The 15003-nt window shown below is 44.0% G+C and overlaps 2 protein-coding genes and 1 long non-coding RNA gene across 3 annotated transcripts in view; 1 reads left to right on the top strand and 2 right to left on the bottom strand.

The window, feature by feature from the left end:
- The window catches only part of LOC148135536 (histone H4), a 57883-nt gene extending 50577 nt beyond the window's left edge, over nucleotides 1-7306 (top strand). The window contains exon 2 of the transcript XR_015755023.1: nucleotides 7120-7306. The gene's annotated coding sequence lies outside the window, so the exon portion shown is untranslated. The remainder of the gene's footprint in view (nucleotides 1-7119) is intronic.
- LOC148135538 (uncharacterized) overlaps nucleotides 1-15003 on the bottom strand; it is a 334519-nt gene that overhangs the window by 15095 nt on the left and 304421 nt on the right. The window lies entirely within an intron of this gene.
- LOC122546094 (histone H2A-like) lies at nucleotides 816-1821 on the bottom strand. The gene has a single exon (XM_087984868.1). The coding sequence runs from the start codon at nucleotides 1819-1821 to the stop codon at nucleotides 1381-1383; it is 441 nt and encodes a 146-aa protein (XP_087840994.1). The 3' UTR covers nucleotides 816-1380.

A 15003-nucleotide genomic window follows, 5' to 3' on the forward strand; every position in this document is an offset into this window, starting at 1 on the left:
GCTTGTCGTTGGGGGATGGCAAAGATTTGGTGCCAAGAGATCGAATTGTTACTTGCGGACATTTGTGTCGTATTTTAGGAAGTGCACAGGAGCTGAGTAAAGCATTAATGGGGAGTCAGTTAAACAAAGCCGCAGGCAGCGGCAGTCCAGTTCCAACTACTGAGATCTCTGGTGATCGCAGATTTTGCTATAAAAGATTCCAGAATTTAACTAATGGGGGTGGGATAGGATTGACGCCTAAAGATCAACGGCTCATTTTTAAATTTGAAAAGCCCACTAAGATGTAGAACAGAAGTTTTTACAGAGGAAAATGCGTAGGTACTTAGGTGTTGATTTGTGTATCGATTACAAAAGTGTAGTTTATACAATCTAACTTTACCCTCTTCCCTCATTTTACAGCTGATAAAAAAAAAATCACCGACGGGTACTTAGACTGGCTTTCTTCTCTGCCCCCAGAGAGAGAGCATATTATGAACACACTAGTGAACAAAGCTCAGTAGTATTTGCTACATCGACTGTATGCTTAGTGCACTGGGTCAATTCAGCTTTTCCTGATGCAGTTGAAGGGAATGTGAAACCAAAGTCAAACCCGATCGGGACATTTCTCGTCCTGCAAGTACAAATTCAGCATGTGGGTGTGTGTTTTGCCGAGGGGTGGGGGTATGAGTGTGTGTGTGCAAGTGCAAAGAAGTATACGCGTACGTCTGAGAGGGTGCATGCCTGCGTGAGGGACAGTAGTGTGAGCGTATGAGAGATGGATCTCCGTGAGTGTCTGTGTGTACTTCGCTCAAAAGCTGTAAGAATCCAAGTGAGATTCTGTAAATCCATTTTTTTATTAAGATTAGAATCAGTCTGACCACAGTCTCACACAGGGCACCTTAAAGGCATTATCTAGGCCAACGTGACATCAGTTACTCAGGTTCACTTGAGAATGTAACTTTTAGATGTTCTGCGATTTACATTTGCAAAAACTGAAACCAACATGATCATTCTAAAAGATTACAGATTAACCAACAATCCGGGTCTTTGTTAATATGATTTCAGTTACATCACACTCTAAACTTCTGCGAAAAATTGTCTTACGATCTTAGACTACAAACACGTGATGAAAGCTCCGAAAGCTAGTACATAGAAATTAACCTGTTTGACTATAAGCTGGTGTTGCGTGATTTTTAACTTTATACATCACAGTCCAACATCAGCATCTCAAAACCGCAAGTGTTCAATAACAAGGCGATAGTAATTGACTGATCTCAGGCTCAAAGTTCAAGGTTCTCCACAGTAAAATAAATCCGGCAAAGATGACGGCGTAGCCCCTTTCACACATGCTGTGAGTGGCTCTGAAAAGAGCCTTTGGGTTGTCAGATTCAAGAATACTCTTCACTTTTTAGCGGCGCCCCCAGCGGAAGTTTTCTTGGGCAGCAGCACGGCCTGGATATTAGGCAGCACCCCGCCCTGAGCGATGGTCACCCCTCCCAGCAGCTTGTTGAGCTCCTCGTCGTTGCGCACGGCCAGCTGCAGGTGCCTGGGGATGATGCGGGTCTTCTTGTTGTCCCGGGCCGCGTTGCCGGCCAGCTCCAGGATTTCAGCCGTCAGATACTCCAGCACCGCAGCCAGATAGACCGGCGCTCCGGCACCCACACGCTCAGCATAGTTACCCTTTCTCAGGAGCCTGTGAACACGGCCCACCGGGAACTGCAGGCCAGCCCGGGACGACCGAGACTTCGCCTTGGCGCGAGCTTTCCCACCGCCCTTTCCTCTTCCGGACATGGTCACAAACTCACAAGCACTTTCACAGAAAATGCTGCACTCCGCCCACATTGCGGCCTCTTATATCTTCGGGAGGAATGGCGGGTCGGCCATTTCTGATTGGTCCCATTGTCCAGCCCCGCCTAATGTTGTTTCAATTCCCAATCAGATATCTGCCTCATTCCCCAATCCGGAGAGGGCACGGGGAGGAAGGCGGAAAGTACCGGCGCCAAATCATCAACCGCCTTCTTTCCAATTTGAAAATCCCGCCAATTTACAAACAAAGGAGTGTCTTTTATCTTGAAAAATGAAGTACAAAATACGGAGGAAGTTTTTATAAAATACTCGTATCTTAATTTACTTTTAGTTTACAAATGTATACTTCACTCGATCTGTCTCTCCCTCATTTGGCGACCTGTATTCGTCCATTTCTGATCTCGAGTGGGTAATTTTCTAAACCTTAAGAAACTGAAAAGAAACACGCCAAACACTTCAGTCCGCACTTGACTTCTCACTTCACATTTCAATAGCACCCCGGCATGCTGATAAAGCAGCACACAACATTCTTCCGACACAGTATCGATGGCGAACGGTGTTTAGACGATATTCTAAAGCTGTCCTCTCTTATTGCTCTCGCTCTATCAGCAAAATCCAACCCGGCAGCTGTTTTGGCGTTCTCTCGGTTCCCTTTGAAAGCCTCTCACCGACCGCAGAAATTGCTTTGCTTTTTGCATTCTGAAAAATCGGATTAAACCCGCGCATTGCAATTTTAAAAAAAAAAAATCAGATGAAAGATGTGGACAAGTATGTATTGTTTGCTTGGGGAGAAAGTGAGGTCTGCAGATGCTGGAGATCAGAGCTGAAAATGTGTTGCTGGAAAAGCGCAGCAGGTCAGGCAGCATCAAGGGAACAAGAGAATCGACGTTTCGGGCATAAGCCCTTCTTCAGGAATTGTTTGCTTGCCAAGTTTAAAATCACGTAGCACCAGGTCATAGTCCAACCAGCTAATTCGAAAGCACTAACTTTCGGAGTGCTGCTCCTTCATTAGGTAGTATGTAAGTTATGAAAATAAGTATTAACATTTTACCAGGGATTTTAGCAATTTTAAACAAACAAGATGAAAAAATGATTCACTGACTTTTAATCTGCCCACTCTCTACAGACAGGGAAGAAGCTGTTTATGCAATCATCCCCACAACTGTACCTCATTAATTTGCAAACCTTTTATATAAACAAATATAGCACTAGTAAAATTATCCAGCGAAGAATCATATGTAAACTAAAACGAAGGTTCAGCTCTCTCTGGGAAGTTGTGGGTGGCCTTTGAGTTGTGGATGTGTTTGTTTCAATGCGGTGCCCCACTTGGAGCTGGTGTACTTGGTCACCGCCTTTGTGCCCTCCGACACGGCGTGCTTGGCCAGCTCCCCGGGCAGCAGCAGCCGCACGGCTGTCTGGATCTCCCGGGAGCTGATGGTGCTGCGCTTGTTGTAATGGGCCAGGCGGGAAGCCTCCCCCGATGCGCTCGAAAATATCGTTGACGAACGAGTTCATGATGCTCATGGCCTTGGAGGAAGATGCCAGTGTCGGGGTGAACCTGCTTCATCACATTTTAGATGTAGATGGAGTAGCTTTCTTACGTGGACCGCCTCCTCTTCTTGCCGCCCTTCGCTAGCGCCTTCTTAATGATTTTCTTCGCGCCCTTCTTGGAGGCTTGCTGTGCTTTCTTCTCATCAGCCATAGCGCCGCTCACTTTCGGTCGCAGAATAAAGGAAAGCAGACTCGGAGCTCCCTTTTTATAGATAAAAACAATGACTGCAGATGCTGGAAGCCAGATTCTGGATCAGTGGTGCTGGAAGAGCACAGCAATTCAGGCAGCATCCGAGGACAGGCAAAATCGACGTTTCGGGCAAAAACCCTTCATCACCGAAGACGTCATCAATGCTAATAAGGGATGGGAAATCCTGGTTCCTGAATGGGTGGCTCAGACGGTGTCATTCCCAAACACATGTTTCTGTGATTGGTTTGTGTGGGACCCAATGTGGATCTGTCAGAATCGACAAAATGTGAAGTGGATGGTGATTCTGTTCCTGTCAGTCTGACTGAGGGAGATTTGTTTTGTGTCTGGAACACAGAAAGTGACTGTGGTATTGGCTCGGTTTCCTTTTGTTCCTTGTTGTGCTGATGTGGGAGTGGAAGGGTGTGTTTCTAGCTCCGCAGGTCTGTTTCTGGTCCTCTCTCTGGGCTGGAATTAACACTGAGTTTGCCACTTTTCTCAGTGGTTAGCACGACTGCCTCACCGCGCCAGGGACCCTGGTTCGATTCTAGTTTCGGGCGACTGTCTGTGTGGATTTTGCACATTCTCCCCGAGTCTGAGTGGGTTTCCTCCGGGTGCCCAGATTCCCTCTCACAATTCGAAGACGTGCAGGGAGTTGAATTTGCGATGCTAACTGCCCATAATGTTCCGGGATGTGTAGGTTAGTTGCATTAATCAGGGGTAAATGCAGAATTATGGGGAATGGGTCTGGGTGGATTACTCTTCGGAGGGTCGGTGTGGACTTGTTGGGCCGAAGTGCCGAATTCTACACTGTAGCGATTCTAAGACTGTGAATGTTTTCTAGGTTTGGGGTTGATGGAATTCGTTCTCAACTGCACGGAGTTGGAGAGAGATGAAAAAAAAAAGTCCCGATTTAAAAATTTTCTTGAGTCATAGGTTGAAAATGTCTGTCTTGACTGTGGGATTAATATATTTCTGAGAACTTGATTGCTAACTGTGGGCCCAGAGACCGATATATAACTGTTTGCTTTGCAAGTAACGACAGCGTATCAGAACCACGTTGCTACTCTTTTTATTTAGGAGTATTGAACTTTCACGCAGGGATTTAGAGCAATTGTCCTTCTCATATGAATGCCTGTTAACCAGCAACCGTTAGCATGCTATATATGTCTCACTTTAACCTTATATCTATCTTAGACATTTGGCATGAATTCAACATCACCGAGGCTCTGGTCCTCTGTGTAATAGTCAATTAGTGTTACTTCAGGACAGGTTTAATTCTGTATCCATCAAACACTGATGGAAGTGATAAAACTTTACACCATTTGCCTGCCACTTGGAAATGTTCCTCCAATCTGTGCCTATCCATTACTGGGAGGTTTTTGTTTACTCTATTTCACAGTCTTTACATGTCAGTATGTAACTGGACTGTAACTCAAACCTTCTGAAGTGTAACCATATTGTTTCTTACTCTGTAGGTGTCAGTCATTAACATAAGAATGTGTCTCATTTAGTATCTACAATTTTGAGTGTGACCAAACACCACTTTAGACAGTCTCAGGTAGGACTCCCTCCCCTCCACAGCAAATCCTTACAATCAACTTCTGCGATTTGACAGTAAGTTTGTATTTATAACTGCAGCATTTGGCAAGAGGCAATATCTTGTACATTGCAGAAATTGACAATAACAATTTTATTGCTGATGTTACACTGTTTGTCAGTTTCTCACCAATGGACAGTTGCATTGTATCCTAACAATTTAATGCTTTGCAACTGACTCCATATTTCATTCTGTAACTGCCAGTTTGTTGTTTCTAATCTTGTTTTTACTCAGTTTCTGTGGTTTTGTTCGCCGAGCTGGAAATTTTTGTTGCAAACGTTTCGTCCCCTGTCTAGGTGACATCCTCAGTGCTTGGGAGCCTCCTGTGAAGCGCTTCTGTGGTGTTTCCTCCGGCATTTATAGTGGCCTGTTCCTGCCGCTTCCGGTTGTCAGTTCCAGCTGTCTGCTGTAGTGGCCGATATATTGGGTCCAGGTCGATGTGTTTGTTGATGGAGTTTGTGGATGAGTGCCATGCTTCTCGGAATTCCCTGGCTGTTCTCTGTTTGGCTTGCCCTATAATGGTAGTGTTGTCCCAGTCGAATTCATGTTGCTTGTCGTCTGACAGGGGACGAAACGTTTGCAACAAAAATTTCCAGCTCGGCGAACAGAACCACAACAACGAGCACCCGAGCTACAAATCTTCACCCAAATTTGAACTCAGTTTCTGTCAATGAATGGCATGTGAGAGAGCAAATATCTCAACATTTCTAACTTTCAGATGAATGTTTTTTTTTCACTCCATCCCTGTTATATTACGGTGAGTTGTAATTGAATCTGTCAGTGTGTGGTCTGTGAGCACACACAGTAAGTTACAGATAAAGCTAAAGGTGAATGTTGCCTCCCATTTCTGTCATGCAATTGCAGAGTATACACTACAGTTATGAATTTATTTCAGGATTTTGTCAGTTTAAATGTCTCAAAGCAGAGGACAAAAAGAAAAATGAGAATTCTGTGACATTTTTATCTGTCTGTGTGTACTTAGCTCTGAGAATATGTGAGTGCTATCAAAATGTACCTGTCAGTTTTTTTTAATGAATTGTTTTAAACCTTCACCTGTCAGTTTCTGCAATGTGAATGTTTCTGTGCAGTTTTCATTCTGAACCGGAGTTTCAACTACATGAATGAATGAGTACATTTGAAAGTATCTATACCGTTCAGTGTGTGCTCTGTGAATAAATGTGTACTTAGCATATTTGTCTCTGTTTAACATGACACTTGCCAGAAACTGCAGAAGCTCTTTTTATTTCAAATCTCTGTTGCTCAACATGCAAAAGATTTTATCATTTGCCATCAATGTCTGGGTAGCATGGTGGCACACTGGTGCCAGGGACCCAGTTTCAATTCCAGCCTTGGCTCATTGTGCAAACTGCTCCCCACGTCTGCATTGGTTTTGTTACAACAAACCTCTTTACTAATTTAAAACCAGCAACACAGAAAAGATTTATCCCATGCAGTAATCTGTGAAAATTCAATAGGCCAAGAACACATTAAAGATTAATAGCTTTATTTATTAAAGTATAACAGAGAGTGATTAACTAACAACTACTTACAACTCCTTCCTCGAACCTATCTTCTATAATACTACTCTGATAGAACTCCTGATTAAGATTTACAAAACAAAACTTCATACCTCAAAACCAGGCAACTTTTGGTTCTTTTCTGTATTCCTTTCTTTTGTTCTTCTTGGAGATTGTGCTTCACAGGTCACTGATCGATAAAGGTACCTTTAAGAGAGCTATTTTTCAGGCAGTCTTTTTACATGCTGATGGTTTGGCAATTCTCCTTCTAATAGTTAATTTTTTCCCGGTCTTGTACCTTCAGAGCATCGGACTGTGTCATTGGCTTATAAGATTGTCAATATACTCAATTCATACTGGATTGGAATTTGGTATTTTCGGGATATAATTTAAACCGATTGGTTGAATTCAATTTTGTTTTTGTCTCCAGGCAAGCAGCTACTTGAGTTGTTTGACCAAATGTTACTTTTTTTTTTCAGAACACTTGGTGCTGTCCAGAAGTTCAACTGGCTTAAAGGTAGTTATACTCACGTCTTCATAACAGTTTCCTCTGGGTATTCCAGTATCCTTCCACAGTCCAAACAAGCAGGTTAGCTGGATGGTAAATGGCACTGTTATATTCAGCAATGTTCAGAATACGTGGGTTAACTATGTTTAAGATGTGGTTATGGGGGTAGGCGTCTATATCTGGGTGAGATGTGCTTTGGCAAATTGTTGCAGGCCTGTGGGCCGAATGATCTCTACCTGTACTGGAGGAATTCTGTACTGCAAATTAAAGTGAGACTTGTTATACCATTGTCAGTCTCTGGCACTCTGAAGCAGGTTGGAAAATCTTTACAACTTTTATTCAAAAGGTACTGTTTAGGATTGTAAGTTATTTTCTGGATTGGTCAGTCTCTGGTCTGAATGTGTACTTTGAATTTATTGTTAACATGTTTATAACCACGCCAGTATGAGAGTTTCTTCATTCCATGCCCAATAATTTCTGGGTATCTGTCTGAATGCATACCTTTTCATGTCAATGTTTGATTTTCCTTTGGACTACTTGAAAACAAAGTATTTATTCAGTCATTTTGTCTGAGATTTGTTCTACTTTTTGTGGAAACAAATTAACTTGCAATATTTGTTTCAATCTGATGCTTGGCTGCTATTTAATTCCTCCAGTCTGGATAAAAAGATTCAAGAATTACATCCAGTCAGAGAGTCAGACAGCAAGTTTAAGCCATGGTGAGATAATTGGATGAATAATTAGTCTGAATTTTTATTTACTTCTTTCCCAACTTAAGTGGAATACATTGTGAACATGCAAAACGTTCAGTATTTTCTAATAAACAAGTAGAATTTACTTTTCGATTTAAAAGCTTTAGGAAGTTCACTTGTAAACTGGGACTGACATACTTCACTCTCACACTGTCCTGGATAACTTGTTTAATGAAATGCTAGTTCTCCCAACTGTGACATCTTTGAGGTCATGACTTTTCTATTTTTGCCTATAGACCTACGAACCTGACAGTATTTCTGTATGTTGCAAGTTATTCTGTATCCACTGTGTATTGGCACCATCTTACTCTTTGTTGTGTCCAGAAATTATCTCAGTTTCCTTCAAGTCCTTCATGACACAAAGAAGGACAATAACTGGAGCAATCTGCAACTGTTTGTTCTTCTGCGAGTACAGAACTAATCTTGTTTCTTCCATTTACTTGTACGGTTTGTGTACTCAGAAAGTACTTTCTACCTGTCAGTCTGTGCTATTCAATGGGACTTTGGATACGGTTCATTGTCCTTCAAAACTCAGCTCAGATGTGACAGACGGTCAACAGATTAGAGCAACGTTGTCCAGTGAAAAACTTGGAAACTAAAATTTAATGTTGTCTACTCGGGCTGTTGTGTATACGTACTGATTTTATGTATAAAAAACATTTTTGAACGGAATAGTTGTTATGATACAAGGATGCAAACACTCACTTGATCCTGCGTTGTGTTACTGAGCAGTTTAAATGTTTGCTGTAAAGTGGACAGCCAATTAGCAAAGGAGAGCATTTTCAGTTCATGTTTCCTGAAGTGAATGGTAAAGACTTTATTTTCTTTGACTGTTTGTGTCTGTAAGATTCACTGGTAAGTGAAACCACAACATATTGTCTAGTCCCACTTGCCAGCATTTGACGCGTATCCCTCTAAACTTGTATATATCCAGGTGCCTAGAAAAGGTTGTGATTGTACCCACTACCTCCACTTCCTCTGGTAGCTCATTCCATTCAATTGCCACCCTCTATGTGATAAAGTAACCCCATAAATCCTTTATAAATCTTTTTTCCACAATTCAAACCTGTGCCGTCTATTTTTGCACTCACCCACATTTGGAAAAAGACCTTGGCTATCACCATATCATGCCCCTCATGATTTTCTCAACCTGTACAAAGGTCACACCTCATTCTCTGACAGTCCAGGGATCAAAGCAACAGCCTGTTCAGCCTCTCCCTAAAACTCAAAACCTCCAGTCCTGGCAATGGAAAGTCCTGATGAGAGTAATGCAGTTGACATGGTTTACATGGACTTCTGTAAGGCCTTTGTCGAAGCATAACCCCCCCCCCCCCCGACCAGGGATGAAAGATGAAAGACTCAGCAGGCAGGCAGGCAGCATTCAGGCAAGTGGTCGGTGTTTATTCAAGCAGAAACGGGTTAGTGCAAGGAGAGGGCCAAATGATCTTCTCCCGAGACTGGCCTCAGAACAGAAGTTCATGACGCACTCTGATTTTACAATAAAAAGCAATATTGTTTCTAAATTTTCTGATAACAATCACATACAACTTGATTATGATGTTCCTCCCTCTTAGTTTGCATACCGTAATCAATGAGGCACCTAATCAATGATGGGCATTTCCATGGACAGCTCCAGGATCCCCGACCTCTCAGAGTTTAGAGGACACTGTAATCTCTAGGCCTTGCAGTCTTTCTATGCATCCTATTCATTCACATTCCAAAGTTATTTTCTAGACACCCTCGGGTTTCTCTCAGTCTAGCTTGTCTCTCAGGACTGCTTGAATATTGTTATTCATTGTATTCCATTTTATAAAGTTCAATTGCTCCTCTGATATAATTAGCACAGTGGGGAATATATGAAGAAAAAGACAAAAGGACAGTTTGTTTTGACTTACTTGCCATCGACTTGTAATTTTAATTTCTGTTATAAAAACTCAGTCACAAAATGTAAAGTAATTTAGCTATTCCAACTATTAGCACTTTGTGATTAATGGGCTGTGAGCAATCTATTGTGTTCTGGGTGTAAGAGAAGTCATTATCTAAAGCTAACTAACCTTCACTTCCAGGTTTAAATGCTTCTTTTCCTCTTTATGCTTTAGTATTATGCACCTATATTTTAGGCTGGAAACTACTGAGATGATGCTACGTCTCTTTACGAGAACCTAATTCTTAATATTCTAACTTATTTCAAGAAACTATATACTATAAGATAACTTGAGCTGTTTTAGGGCATTAATGGGCTGTAACTAGCACCTGATGTCTGATCATTAACTGGGAATATTACCCTTTCATTTAATGTGGCTAGAATTACTCATTTATTGGACCTTCGGTCTGCTTGTCAGAACTGTTTCGAATGGGACCAGGCTGGGCCCTTCTTACTGTCCTCGCAGTGGCTTATTGAATGGTATCATTCTGCCTTACTGTGCGAGTAGGCTGCTTGGTGTAGTTTCTGCCTGCCATTGCGTTTCACATCCTGCTGTTTAATTCTTAAAGGCCAGCTTGTGTTAACAGATATGGGACACTCTATTCTGGCCAGGTACAGGCCACCCCTACAGCCTTTGACAAAGTCCCATATAAAAGACTGGTCCAAACCCAGCTCTTGGAGTCTTAAGCAAATTGGAGCTGAAATGAGCTTGCAGCCAGGATGCAAACTATAATGGTGGTGGGTTGTGTTTGTGACTGGAAGCCTGTGACCAGTGGTGTACCACAGGGATCAGTGCTTGGACCCTTGCTGCTTGTTATGTACATATTAACAATTGGATGTGAATGTAGAAAGTATAATTAGTAAGCCTGCAGATGAATTTTTCATGTGGAAATATTACACGTTTCAGTGCAGCCTTGGAGTGCAAAGGGCCTGTTCCTGTGCTGTATTGTTCTTTGCTCTCTGACATGAAAGTTGGTGGTGTTGTTGACAGTGAGGGAGATGGTCTGAGGCTACAATATGAGGACATTGGGGACTGCAATGACAGATGGAATTTAATCCTGATAACTGTGAGGTAATGAATTTTGGGCAGTCTAATAAGGGAAAGAATTACACAATGAAGGATTGGTCCCGAGGGAGTACTGAGGAACAAAGGGACTTTGGTGTACAAGTCTATAGATCACAGAAGGTGTCAGCACAGGCAGACAGGCTGCTGAAGAAGGCATACAGAATGCTTTCCTTCAGTACTGGAGCTGTTGAATATAAGAGCAAGGAAGTCTTATTACAACTTTGTAAAACAGATCAAATACTGTGTGCAGTTCTGATTGCCACACAATTAGAAGGAAGGGATTGGCTGGAGAGGATGCAGTGGGTTGGAAAGTCTCCTGAAAAGGGACGACTGTATGAGCTGGGTTTGGTTTCCTTGGAGCAGAGAAGGTTGATGGAGGATCTGACTGAGATATACTAAATTGTGAAAGATGCCTCACTGTCACATGGCAAAAGTTGAAGTGGAGGGGAAAACAGTTTAGAGGATATCTGAGAAAAATATTTTGACGTAAAGTTTGTAATATGCTGCCTGAGAGTGTGATGGAATACTCTCACAGCATTTAAGCAGCATCTGGATGTGCCCTTAAGAAACCAGGGCATAGTCGGCTATGGGCCAAGTGCCGGTAAATGGCATGAATGCAGTTTGGAGTTTGTTGGACATCATGGACATGGTGGACTGAAGGGTCTGTTTTTCTGCTGTATGACTCTATAACTATAAAATCCTTGTAAATGTTTTCTGCACCATCTCAAGTTTAACAACATTCTTCCTGGAGAAGGGTGATGAGCATTGTACGCAATCTTGCAAAAGTGGCATCACTGACGTCTTGTACAGCCACCACATGGCATGCCAACTCCTACACTCAATGTTCTGACCAATGAAGGCAAGCATGCCCAATGCCTTTTCACCGCCCTGTCTACCTGTGACTCGACTTTCAAGGAAATATGCACCTGCACCCCTCTGTCTCTTTGTTCAGAAACAATCCCCAAGACCCCACCATCAAGCGTAAAGGTCCACTCCTGGTTTGTCTCATCAAAATCTAACACCTCACATGTATCCAAACTAAATTGAATTCTTCTCGCAAAAAGATAAAATGAGCAGCTCGGGGGTGGGGGTATACTTACCAGTGGTAAGCCACAGGATACAGGTCTCTGGCACAGAATCTGTCCCTGCTGCTCAAATGTGAAGCGGGGAGAGGAACATCGCATTAGTCATTGGGTTCTCCATAGTTAAAGGGATAGATAGGATGTTCTGTGGGAAAGAGAGAGACTCATGGTTGGAGTGTTCCCTCCCAGGTGCCAGGGTGCATGATGTCTCAGATAGTGTTTTTGGGATCCTTGAAGAGGAGGGGGAGCTGCCCCAAGTCATGGTCCACCTAGACACTAACAACATTGGTATGACAAGGGATGTGGATTCAAGGCAGAAAGTCAGGGAGCTAGGATGGAAGCTTGGAGCTAGAACAAACAGAGTTGTTATCTCTGGTTTGTTGCCTGTGCTACATGCTAGCGAAGTGAAGAATAGGGAGAGAGAGGAGTTGAACAGTTTTTCACAGCAGAGAGCGGCGCGAGCTGGGCGGAAGTGAGGTTGGAGAGCAGAGCTGGTCGGGAAGGTAAGTGATTGATATTTGAGTGGGTGTGTTCTAGACCCCAGGCCCTACATAGTAGGGCCTCCCTCCCATCCTCCTCCTCTAACCTAATTTTAAAGTCCACAGGTAAGCTACTCAGTGTTCTTGTTTTGGAGACGAGGTGTAGGGTAATGGCAGCGCAGGCAGTGGAATGTTCCTCCTGCAGGATGTTTGAGGTAGGGGTGACCACCGATACTCCTGCCGACTTCATCTGCAGGAAATGCAGTCAGATCCTGCTCCTCACAGAACGAGTTAGGGAACTGGAACTGCAGTTGGATGAACTGAGGATTATTCGAGAGGCTGATAGAAGCGACAGGGACATAGCTACGCCAGAGAACAGAGGTAGCTGGGTAACATTTAGAGGTGGGAAGGGGAGGAAGCAGGCAGTGCAGGGATCCCCTGTGGTCGTTCCCCTAAACAATAAGTATACCGCTTTGGATACTGTTGGGGGGGACGGCCTAGCAGGGGTAAGCTGCAGTGACCGGGTCTGTGGCGCGAGGTCTGTCTCTGAGACCCAGAAGGGAAAGGGGGAGAGGAGGAGAGCACTAGTTATAGGAGGCTCTCTAGTTAGAGGGACGGACAGGTGGTTCTGTGGACATGGGCGAGACTCTCGGATGGTTTGTTGCGCCCCGGGTGCCAGGGTCCGAGACGTCTTGGACCGTGTCTTCTGAATCCTTAAGGGGGAGGGTGTGCAGCCAGAAGTCATGGTGCACGTTGGCATCAATGACATAGGTAGGAAGAGGGGTGGGGAGGTCATTCAAGAGCTCAGGGAGTTAGGCTTGAAGCTAAAAGCTAGGACAGAGAGTCGTCATCTCTGGGTTGTTGCCGGTGCCATGTGACAGTGAGGCAAGGAATAGGGAGAGTATACAGTTGAACACGTGGCTGCAAGGATGGTGTAGGAGGGAGGGCTTCAGGTATTTGGACAATTGGACTGCATTCTGGGGAAGGTGGGACCTGTACAAGCAGGACAGGTTGCACCTGAACCAGAAGGGCACCAATATCCTGGGGGGTAGGTTTGCTAGCACTCTTCAGGGGGGTTTAAACTAATTTGGCAGGGGGATGGGATCCGGACTTGTAGTCCAGCAAGTAGGCTAGCTGTTTGTCAGGATGTCCAAGAATGTAGGGAGGCTGTGAAGAAGGTAGCACTGACAGGGAATACTTGCGGACACAGAGATGGGTTCAAGTGCGTATACTTCAACGCAAGGAGTATCAGAAATAAGGTAGGTGAACTTAAGGCGTGGATCGGTACCTGGGACTACGATGTTGTGGCCATCACGGAAACGTGGATAGAAGAGGGACAGGAATGGTTGTTGGATGTTCCTTGTGACAGATGTTTCAGTAAGATTAGGGAGGGTGGTAAAAAAGGAGGGGAGGTGGCGTTCCTAATTAGAAATGGTATAACGGCTGCAGAAAGGCAGTTCGAGGGGGATCTGCCTTTGGAGGTAGTATGGGCTGAAGTCAGAAATAGGAAAGATACAGTCACCTTGTTGGGTGTTTACTATAGGCCCCCCAATAGCAGCAGAGATGTGGAGAAACAGATTGGGAAACAGATTTTGGAGAGGTGCAGAAGCCACAGGGTAGTCGTCATGGGCGATTTCAACTTCCCAAAGAGAGGAAATTGCAGTACCGTTGGCAATGATCTTTTCGTCTTCACTGTCAACGGGGGTGGTACCAGGGGACTGAAGAGTGGCGAATGTTGTGCCCCTGTTCAAAAAAGGGAATAGGGATAACCCCGGGAATTACAGGCCAGTTAGTCTTACTTCCGTGGTAGGATAAGTAATGGAAAGGGTACTGAGGGATAGGATTTATGAGTATCTGGAAAGACACTGCTTGATTAGGGACAGCCAGCACGGATTTGTGAAGGGTAGGTCTTGCCTTACAAGTCTTATTGAATTCTTTGAGGAGGTGACCAAGCATGTGGATGAGGGTAGAGCAGTGGATGTAGTATACATGGATTTTAGTAAGGCATTTGATGAGGTTCCCCATGGTAGGCTTATGTGGAAAGTCAGGAGGCATGGGATAGAGGGAAATTTGGCCAATTGGATAGAAAACTGGCTAACCGGTCGAAGTCAGAGAGTGGTGGTAGATGGTAAATATTCAGCCTGGAGCCCAGTTACAAGTGGAGTTCCGCAGGGATCAGTTCTGGGTCCTCTGCTGTTTGTAATTTTTATTAATGACTTGGATGAGGGAGTCGAAGGGTAGGTCAGTAAATTTGCAGATGATACGAAGATTGGTGGAGTTGTGGATAGTGAGGAGGGCTGTTGTCGGCTGCAAAGGGACTTAGATATGATGCAGAGCTGGGCTGAGGAGTGGCAGATGGAGTTCAACCCTGCCAAGTGTGAGGTTGTCCATTTTGGAAAGACAAATAAGAATGCAGAATACAGGGTTAACGGTAGGGTTCTTAGTGAGGTGGAGGAACAGAGAGATCTTGGGGTCTATGTTCATAGATCCTTGAAAGTTGCCACTCAGGTGGATAGAGCTTGTAAGAAGGCCTATGGTGTATTAGCGTTCAT

This window comes from Chiloscyllium plagiosum, unplaced genomic scaffold (assembly GCF_037043375.1).
Source record: "Chiloscyllium plagiosum isolate Xiang-an unplaced genomic scaffold, Cpla_swu_hap1 HiC_scaffold_49, whole genome shotgun sequence".
NCBI lineage: Eukaryota > Metazoa > Chordata > Chondrichthyes > Orectolobiformes > Hemiscylliidae > Chiloscyllium > Chiloscyllium plagiosum.

What these genes read in the sequence shown, in the direction of transcription:
- LOC122546094 (XM_087984868.1), bottom strand. Translation starts at nt 1,821, where the DNA reads ATGTGGGCGGAGTGCAGCATTTTCTGTGAAAGTGCTTGTGAGTTTGTG.